Source organism: Micropterus dolomieu, linkage group LG08 (assembly GCF_021292245.1).
Source record: "Micropterus dolomieu isolate WLL.071019.BEF.003 ecotype Adirondacks linkage group LG08, ASM2129224v1, whole genome shotgun sequence".
Lineage (NCBI taxonomy): Eukaryota > Metazoa > Chordata > Actinopteri > Centrarchiformes > Centrarchidae > Micropterus > Micropterus dolomieu.
Window position 1 is genome coordinate 16061987 of NC_060157.1, and position 10213 is coordinate 16072199.

The following is a 10213-nucleotide window of genomic DNA, read 5'->3' on the forward strand; positions in this document are numbered from 1 at the left end:
TGAGTTGAGGCAGGGTGGGGTTAGGGGGCTGGGGGTACCAATCTTTGTACTGGTAATTGAATTTGGAGTGTTTCTCTTTTTTCTGTATGAGTGAAAGGACACCAACCACAGGGTAATTCCAAGTGAAAGAGCAGCACTTTAACATTGGTGGTCCCAAAGCTCTGCAAGGATCCATTTAACAGGCAGTTTATATTAGTAGCACTTACAGAAGAAGAAGGGGTTCTGCCGCTCACATCCAGACTCTCAGACTTGATATCCAATCCTCAGGACAAAGACAGACAGTTGTAGGTTTTGGGAGATATTTAGCTGGACTAACAAAATAGACACCTTACATCCTCATTTAGATTACCTTACAACTTACAAGGACTTTAATCTGGTATGTTGTGTATGTAGATACACAATACTGGACACAAAATGAAGCATTTATACAGCCCGGTACACAGGGGTACCAGGCTGTATAAATGCTTCTTCACCTCAACCAGACTTCTGTTTATGCAAAGGGCATTTGCAGATTTTGATAAGTCAATAGATTTCCTGTCCTCAGACGCAGGCTAAACCAGTATTAATATGAGAAAGTGTTCACCCTGTCTGATCCCACCATCAAGCACACTGAGAGTAGAGGAGTGGGGAGGAAAATGAGGGTTAGGCAGGGAGTAGAAGATAGGAATGGCTGATTGGTGTTAGAAGGAGATGGTGGATGAGTGCTGCGAGAGGGAAATTAGATTTTTGCCATTTGAAAGTATGCATTGATAGAGCAGCAAGTTTTGATTTAAAGGGACGCAAACCTCAATAAGACTCAAAAATATGTATGTTCATATGTGTGTGTGAATGTGTGTGCCATTAGCCCCCACTAAGCCTACTTTTAAGTGAAGTCATCACTCCAACAGATCAGTCTGATCTGTTGAAGTGAGTGTTAATGTTTTAGTTTTATCAGTTGCCATTTCCCGTGAGGATTCAGTTCACGGTTTGAACATTACAGTGCAATTTCTCGCATTCCTACCCACACTCCTTATGCAGCCACAGTGCTGTCTTTTTGATAAATGGAATCTCTGGGTGTGTTTATGACTTTGTGTCAAAAGTCTTCTCTTGTGCGGCTCTGCCTAAACAATTGTCTGCAAGTTTTTTGTATCAAACATCATTCCAACACTGGATAAATGTCCGTTGGAACAAGTCGTGTAAAGGAATTGTCTCGTCACAGTCAGAGCAGCCGGATGTTTTCAATCGTATTCTTCTTAATGCAAAATTTCTTAGGATCAGTTACAGAAACAGTGACATGTTCTAGCTAGTATGCAATTTGTTAAAATGTTCTTGGCTTTATTTTTTTGCTGCCTGCAGCAGCTGATGATGCAGAACCTTTTGGACCAATGAGAAGGCTTTAAGCAGCCTGTCGGAACCATTTGATTTCCATCCATCCATCCATCCATCCATCCATCGTCAACCGCTTATCCTGCGTACAGGGTCGCGTCATTTGATTTCAACAAACACAAGTTTCCAGAATAGCTTTCCTGGCTGATATAATATGCTTTGCTTTGTCACCTGTTTCTAAAGCGGGCATAATCATGACTACAAATTTAGGACGGAAAAATCTACATGATTTTAACACTCTGTCACAACATGCTGACATGTAAAATAATCACAGGCCGATAAGCGTACACACATTCATGACCACATAGCGACACACACTTCCTCATTAACAACATGAACACAGGCGTCACACATGATTTTGTGTAGTGAATGCGTCTGTTGTGTGGAGGTAGTGAGGTGTTGACAGAGAAGAAAGAGGAGCGGTCTTCAAACACATCCACAGGCGGGTCGTGCTCTCCATTATGCCCTGCCGGGGGCCATATTTGTTGATTCTCTGGCCCCCAAATCATTAATTTAAGTGCAGACGACGGCGAAGAAATCTGAGAATGGCGTCCAGCACACATACACAAAAATTCACACACACAAGCATACATCTACATGGGCAGACACACATTGGGTCACACTTACACACAAACAGGCTTGTGTACACACACACACCCTGTGTTGCATAACAAATGATGCCACTTTAATTGCTGCTCGTGTTTATTTACTCCTGGCTGTAATGGATGGTCCTTCTCTGCCTTGTAGCCAATGTGAGTGAGACAGGAAGAGTGCGAGCAGCCCTGCAGAACTGGACATAGGATTTTTATGCAACACACACACACACACACTACACAGATCCGATCATCTTTATCACAACATATTCCTCAGCTTCACCTGAATGTCTCTGGCACCCCAACATACAAAGTTTGTATGAAAGTGCTTTTACTATGCCCTCTCCAGAGTGACTGATGATAACTTCTTCAGTGATTGGTAGTTATTTTGGGGCCTGTTTGCTCAGCCAATGAGGCGCACCCAGTGAACTAGACATACATCATTGTTTCTTTTTTTTTAACCACCTAACCCTCAGGAAAGAAGTGAGTTGTTGCTGACTGCTGTGAGGCCCGAATAACAGACACATTCCGATAGTTTTTTTTTCTTTCTTTCTTTTTATTAATGAGCACTTGATGCTTGGGCTGCTGCCAGCTGCATTTAAAGCATTCTTAAGGAGCCCTGGAGGCTCGCCAGACATTTGGAGGAAGAAAATGGTCAACCTAACGCTAAGAAAGAACAAAATATCTGTGTCGAAGTTCTGTTTGTATCAAGCTATGTAACTGTATGATGCGACCTTTTGGAGGCAACTGGAGAAATTAAAAACAACTTAAGATCCTTGTCTAAATAAAGCATCTTCACATCACTGTGTGGATTTTCGCATTGTTTTTCATTCTTTGTGGTTGACCTCTCATACTGATTATTTATCTCCATGTTTCTTTCCACAGCTGCTTGTAGAGCCAGGTACCAAGAGGTTCAAGAGCTTCAACAGCAAGAATGCAGACTCCCCACCATCGTGACCATCAGACATACATATATAAACAGATACACACATACTAGATATATACACACTCCAGGACCCACCGTTTTAATGTATTGTGGACAAGCTCAGCGTTCAGCTGGTCAGACATTCTCAATCTTACTGATGAATGTCGCCTTCACTGACAAAATGCAATGGCCAACTGAGGACCTAAGCCCACTGTGGGTGAATGTCCTTCACCAGACCATCAGTCACCAGTGTGGAGCTTCGAGGTATTGGCAAGCGGTCCACTGCCTTCTTTTCCCTAGCTGTTTTCAATAGACTGGAAGCTGGATTCACTTTACAGTACTGCAGTGCTACAGAGTTCTGGCTTCACATCAACCGACAATCACTCCACCACTGTCGACTACTGGTGTGGCTAAGCTGAGCCAGTGGAACTAGCTGTAAACCCATGGCAATCCCGGACTGGTTTATGATGGCATGAATGTGTTTACACCTGCAGCTAAATAGCGAACTTTTATAAATATCACAACATGGACCTCAAATTCCACAATCCACAGAGACCTTCTCAATGTACTGTGCCAAAGGAGACAACCTGTGTGCTGAAACAAATTCCTGAAATGAGACTGCATCGGAATCATTTGTACTAGCCAGTAAATGGTTACTCATTTGTTTGACCAGCTCCTACTTCCTGCAGAGAGATCAACAAGGAAAGGCGCATTTGGGCTTAAAGATGCCCCACAAGATACAGTTTGCGGATCAACTCACACCTTCTCTGTAAATCAGGACATTTATTAACAAGGAAGGAAACCACCGCTAACCTCAAATCAGCCAGCTTACAGTCAGTTTATACCTTTCTCCTTGTGTTCTTTTAGCCTGCTGTGCGTTTGTTTAATGAACCAATATCATGTTCTGTTTGCTTTTCTACATCTGAAACAGTTTCGAGTGCCACTCTTCTTTTTTCTTTTCTTTTTTTGTGGAAATTAAACAGCTGCGTGTTGGACTTATTACGCTGATGAGTGATATATTATTTTGCTGTCTATTTATTGATCCTTCGAAACTGAGTGGCTAATCCGTTTATAATGAAGTCACTTGCATTTAAAAGCACTGCGTCATTACTTGTTTCACTGTACTGGAGGTGTACTGAGGTGACAATAAGGTACAGTATTGTTGTGTTTTTATTCAACAGTAAAACAGTGTTGCCATTTAACCCTTACCTAGTATGTACAGTTTTTGTACAGTGTGTGTGCATGTGTGTGTCTGTGTGTGTGTGGTTTCATGCTGCTCTCATGAGTGTGTTGACTGTGAACTGTAACAGAACAGGGTAACAGAACTCACCCTTGACTTGTTCCACGGTGTTTTGCAGTGGTCAGCTTGTTTCTGTTGTTTGAATAAAAGATGTTTTCACAAGAACTGCAACATGTGTTTTATCAGAAAGACAATAGTGTGAACATTGACATCGGCTGTGTTATTGGTAAATTTGAGCGCAACAATGGGTATTTTCACAAGATTATAGTTTCACCGCCACTAATGGCAACTACAACAATAGATTCTTGCACTGCCCATGAAAGAATTCTCCCAAGTTTCATGGTCTACCAATTCTCCTCCCCTCACCCCCCCTCACTCTCTCTCTCTCTCTCTCTCATAAACTTGGCCAGATGTTGCCCAGTTTTCTTCCTAGGGGAACGTTGGGGGTTGATGGAGGAGGGAGGGGGGTAGGGAGGCATGGTGAGGGATCAGAAATGTGGCTGAGCATGTTTTAAGTGCTCTTTGACGCAGTCGCAGCCTCCAGCATCCACCACAGTAACATTAGCTGGGAACAGAACTCCGGCAAGATTTGCAGGCACTTCACACTCAATTCTGCCACAGGTATTCACGGACATGTGAAGCGTTTTAATTCCTGGAGGAGATGTGCGCATTGGGGAAAATATGGCATAATGAGGGCTCTCACAAAAGCATTATGAGTTAACTCATAAATATATCAATTAGAAAAATGGGGGGCCGGAATCAGCTATGTTTTTTATTACATTTTTTACAGAAACACTAGAGGATCTTAAAATTAGGTGTTTCATGTACAATTCTGAAATAGAAATGACCATTCTTATACATATTGTCTGTGATACTGACAAATACTGATTCTGCCTTCATTTAAATAAGGGTTGAGGAGCTGATTTTAAATCATATCGGTAGCAGACCTGTAAGATTGATGCACATAACTAAGGCTAAAACAACATCAGTATAATAAAAAGGTCTGAATGAATCTCTTCCCCTCCTGTTTCTCCTCCCTCTATCACCCGAGGCATGTCTTTATTTGGGCACACAGCCAGATATTCAGGTGATACCCCCACCCCCACCTACCGCCCATTAATTTGAACATTGTTTTACTTCTTTTATTGACTGTTATTCTATCTGTATTTCCTCAATCCAGATGCTGTTCTGTCCAGCGCGATTGAACATTACACGGCGTTCACCCTTGAATGCCTTCAGCGTGTACAGACTGAGAAATCTACAGTGACACACGTGAAACTATTAAACGCTTTGTCCTCTGACACTCATCACCGGGTTCATTGAAAAATATCGAACTGTGAACTGTGCAGATTCCTGCAGCGTGTTTTGAGATAATGTACCATGCAATAATAATTACCGTAATGACCGTAATACTCGCAGGCCTTCAGGTGATGAGAGCAGCCTGTATAAGCACACGATATGGACCTGCTTGTCTTGATTTTAGCTGAGTGGTAACTCGAGCTGCCGCCAGTGAAAATCCTACCTCTGCCTTGGTATGGATAAGGTAATCGCCTCGGGTGCGTTATACGTTTATTTTAGGTAATAGAGACGCTTGTTTTGTTACAGCCTGTTCCGCCCTTCTCTCTCCCTCTCTTTCTCCTCTCTCTCCACAATTTTACCTACACTCAAATTCCTTGCTGCTTGAAAGTTGGTGACTGCTGGAAGAAGAAAAAAAGGGGGGGAATTGAGGAGAAATGTGAAGCGCATGCGCCATTTGAAGGTTTTGCGCTGCGTATCCATGCCGCAGTGAAGTAGTTTGTGAGAGGAGGCGTCTGAAGCAGGTGAGAAAGAGAGAGAGAGAGAGAGAGAGAGAGAGAGAGAGAGAGAGAGGGAGGGATAGCCGGCGATACTTTTCTGCACTTCAACACACCGAGACACACACATACGGTGTGGGAGGACGACAGACTCGGAGCCTCAGCAAAGCCGCTGTTGTTCACACGCTGTGCTCTTTTCCTCCCCTTGGCACCGTGCGCGCTCGCCAAGCCGCACTGTTTGGAGATAGTCCGCGCGGAAAGTTTTTTGGAGCATACTGTCTGGAGCCGATTAATTGTGGCATCTGTTGTTTGTTTTTGTTTTTTGGCGAGGCGGATGACTACTTTTTTTTGCATGTGACGACACTTGACTCAAGAAGAGGAATTGTCAAAGTCGTTATTGCACAGAATGGAAGGTAAATTGACAAGTCGTTTGTGGCGAGGATCACCCAGTGGATCTTTCCGCAGGTAAAACGCGCTATGACCTGAGCGTGTTCGCGGCTGGATTTATTGTTCATCACATTTTTCGTGTTGTTTTTGTTCTGACATAGTGTAGCTATAATCGGGAGGTCATTTTTTTTACTTGGATAGAGAGTCTAAAAGTAGGCCGCTTTCAATTAGAAGAGAACCGACAAAGTACATCCGACGTTTCCGCCAGTGTCACTTTGGGTTTCCGTAGATGGGTTTTATTTGTTAATAGTCACCGCAAAGTCACGCACTGACTCGTTAAAGGAACTGATAATTTCCTCACACTGTCTTATGGACATTTCATATATCCCGCTGCTTACTACCAGCCCTCTAAACTGTTTGGCGCACGGAGCGCATTCACTGATTGTTGGGCGTCCGAGTTGACCAAAACCCCAAACCTGAAGACCTCTCCGCTTTAGCGTTAACACTCTGTTCACCCTAACCAAGCACTTTCCGAGAGATCCGGATAAAACGACGAGACTACTCTTCCCTGCAGCGGTAAAGGAAATCGTAAATCCACCTGGCCTTCACTGGGATTATTGGTTTGATATCGTCTGCAGAAAGTGGATTATAACTTCTAACGGGCTGTGCTCCCTGGTGAGTAGGACCTACAGGTCTCCTGGTTCACTCACTTTTCCATGCAGCTGCAGTTTATCTTAGAGTGGAAACTGCGTGTTTCAGTGGGACTTTTTGGGACTAATACTGGCTCTTAGATGTGGAAGTTTTTGACAGATGTGATGTGTGAAACATGCCCCCACCCCTTCAGACTGCATTGACTGTGACCCATAAGCCCGTGTCCTGAATGAACAAAATTGTTTGTTTTAAATGCATATAAATGTTTAAAAAAGTGTCTGCTTTCCCTTTTTCATTGTTAACGGTCCCCATTTAAAGTCAGGCAAAGTTCTTTGTGCTGCTTCTCCTCATCAAATCCTTGTACCTGGCTCCCTCTCCTGGTTTTTTTTAAAACACAGGACAAGCAGGAAAAAATAGGCTCCTCATTTTGCGCAATTAAATTCGGTTAATTTTTCACTCATTAGTCAGCAAATTAATTAGTGCCATGCACTTTGAGAAAAGATGGATATTCTCTGGCCTATTTAATTGCTCTTTCGATTTTCGCACCCCAACGCCCCCCCAAAAAACAAGTTATCGCCATACATCAGAGGATAGAACATGATCAGAGGCTTAAAGATGCAGGCCATTCTGTAGATATAGTGTCTTAAAAATCCGTTAAAAGTTGTTATAAATGAACACAATAGCCCTCTATTGCTTCCTTCATATTTTCACAATTATGTGTTATTAAGACTCTTCAAATACTCTTACATTTATTTGTAATAATGTTATGATAGTTTGGCCAAAGGTTCCAGCCAAAGAGTGCCAAAACAATGTCAGAGGACCAAATTTTACCAATAGGTGAAATAATTTGTCATTTAAAAAAACACGGTAGGCTGCGTTTTTTACCTTTTTTATTTTTAATGTAAATCGATTTAGTCTCAGGTGGCCTTTTAGAATAGCCTCTTAAGCGATCCCTTGCAACAGCAGCCCGATGTTTTATCACCCGGAAGACGGTATTCTAATTGATTTCTTCTTGAAATGTGATGCCAATTTGATGCCTCTTTTACCGACAGAAATCAGCAAGGTAGTCGTCAGTCATCCAGCCAAGTCCAGTGAATATTTCACTCACATTTACTCGGGTCAAATCCCTTCCAGGGTTCACGGGGCGCAGCATTTAAACAGCTTGCAGCGGGGATGCCAAATGCAGGAATATATATTTTAAGTGTAACAAAAATAATAAATCAATGTACAGTGTTGAATAGCTGCCGCCGCAGAAATTATTAAATAATTAGGGCTACTGTTCTGTACTCTGATTGGCTGAGACTCAGTTGTGCAACGTCAGATAATTGCAAGCTCCTGTGGCATCATGACAGTTCATGTTGGCTAGGCTACATACGCAAAATGAAACCTGTGTCACCCCCCGCTGTTGAGTCACTCCTGATTAAGTTTAGCCTACTGCTTGGCGCAAAAGTAAAAAAAAAATTGTGAACCTAATTTCCCTAAATTAAAATATATTTTTAAATCCGCTTCCTGGCGGGCATAGGAGCTCCAATTAGTTGGTTTAAAATCAGTGTAAAACCGCCGCCCTCTGTGGATTATTGCTTTTATTTTATGTGGAAGAACTGCAAGGAACATAACCTCACCAACTATTAGCCTACTGAAGCAGCGCGCAAACTGAAAGCACATGCTCGTGTGTGTGCGCGCGCGCGCGCTGGGTGAGTGATGGTAAACTTGGCCTTGCCTTTTAATGAGTATTAGGCAGGCCCAGGTCTCCACCGACTCAACCCTGGAAAATAACGCAGCGTGACAAATTAGAGCTGCTGTGAGTCCCAAAATTCACACACGGCCCAACTGGAAGGCTGGCACACCGGTTTCACTCGCAAATTTAGGGGTAATTATTTTAACTCATTTACTGCCTACATAGCTGCCAAACTGTATCAGCAAAGCCGCGCAGACAATTGTCTTTTTTTTTCTCCTTTTAATTCCTTCTAGTTTTTGTTATAGCAAAAGGCTGCATAGTATATCCAGGCCATATACCACCCGCTGACGTGCCTTCTTGCTGTACGATCCATAGTCAATTAATAAATATGAACATTCAGTTGTATATAATTATAGACCCACATGACCACTAGTTTCCTAATGACATATATAATAATTAGCCATATAAATCACAGATGGCAAAGGGAGCTGTTGGAAAAAAAATCAAATGTCTTGGTTTTAATTTCCATGTTTTGTATAAATATTGTTAAGTCCAATTAAATGTTTTAAATTAATTATAATGAAAACGAAATTTACGAATTTGTATAACAATCTTATTAATATTTCGCACATATGTTTCTTATTCACATAACCAAAGAAAATTAAACCTTTGCACCAGGAACAAATACAAATTAGGCCTGCCATAGAGTGAACATAAATCAGTATGGAATAAAAACAATGTGTTTTATTCTAAGCCCATATTTTACATCTTGTTTTTTGTGTAAGGTAACCATCATTTGCATTAAAAATGCAATCATAAATGTTGGTTAAAACAGAGACGATTTTTGTTTTGACCCTTATGTCAACAGTAAATAAGTAAGCCAAAATGTATTTAAAGTAACACACACTCACTATCTGACAAGGCCTCTCTGTCTGTCCCTCTGTCTGTATTTGTCTTTGTGTCTCTTTCTCTGAGTAAAGTGAACTGTCTGGAATGTGTCTAGATGGGGTTTCATGGTCAGTGTGTCTTCTCCGGCTGCACGTCTATATGTCTTATGTGATTCACACTCAGACCTGCCGCCAAATGACTGCTCTGCTGTGCGAGCACTGATGGCCTCAGGGCTCTAATGACAGACACACACACACTCAGTGCTGTTTGCATGTAAAAGAAAGAGTTTAGATATGCAGGCATACAGCTGAAAGAATTTCTCCTGCATTCCCATCATAGACATGTCTCTTGTTCTGTATTATTTACATTTAACTGTGTGTAAGACAAACATCCAGACTGACATTCATCTTTCTCTCTGTCCTCCCTCAGATCGGCGGCAGCATGAAACTGGGGCTGGGCTGTGTGTGTCGGCCGGTTTGCTGGCCCTTTGGCAGCGTGTTGGACTCCAGAAACTGTGTCTTTGCCCTCACACTCCTCACACTCCTCATGCAGGTGGTGGTGGAGGCCAACTCTTGGTGGTATGCATTCATTTTCTCTCCATATGCATAGTATTTCTGGTTGTGCCTTCATTTGTGCACGGTGTGTTGTTGTGTGTGCTCGCTTGTGATGTGGCCAGTGGAGATTGTCAGCTTT

The 10213-nt window shown here is 42.4% G+C and overlaps 2 protein-coding genes across 11 annotated transcripts in view; both read left to right on the forward strand.

Annotated features, from left to right (window-relative positions):
* The window catches only part of LOC123974780 (ERC protein 2), a 166059-nt gene extending 161774 nt beyond the window's left edge, over nucleotides 1–4285 (forward strand). For all 8 annotated transcript variants that reach the window (XM_046055673.1, XM_046055679.1, XM_046055678.1 and 5 more), the window contains one exon: nucleotides 2844–4285. The gene's annotated coding sequence lies outside the window, so the exon portion shown is untranslated. The remainder of the gene's footprint in view (nucleotides 1–2843) is intronic.
* Nucleotides 4286–6013: 1728 nt separating this feature from the next.
* The window catches only part of wnt5a (wingless-type MMTV integration site family, member 5a), a 16562-nt gene continuing 12362 nt past the window's right edge, over nucleotides 6014–10213 (forward strand). For 2 of the 3 annotated variants that reach the window (XR_006826146.1, XM_046057391.1), the window contains exons 1-2: nucleotides 6015–6978; nucleotides 9950–10098. Coding sequence is in view for 2 of the 3 variants with exons in the window: in XM_046057391.1 (XP_045913347.1) it covers nucleotides 9962–10098 (137 nt within the window). In the remaining variant the exon portion in view is untranslated. Of the gene's footprint in view, nucleotides 6979–9949; nucleotides 10099–10213 lie in introns of all 3 variants that reach the window. The other variant, XM_046057392.1, reaches the window with a different exon arrangement.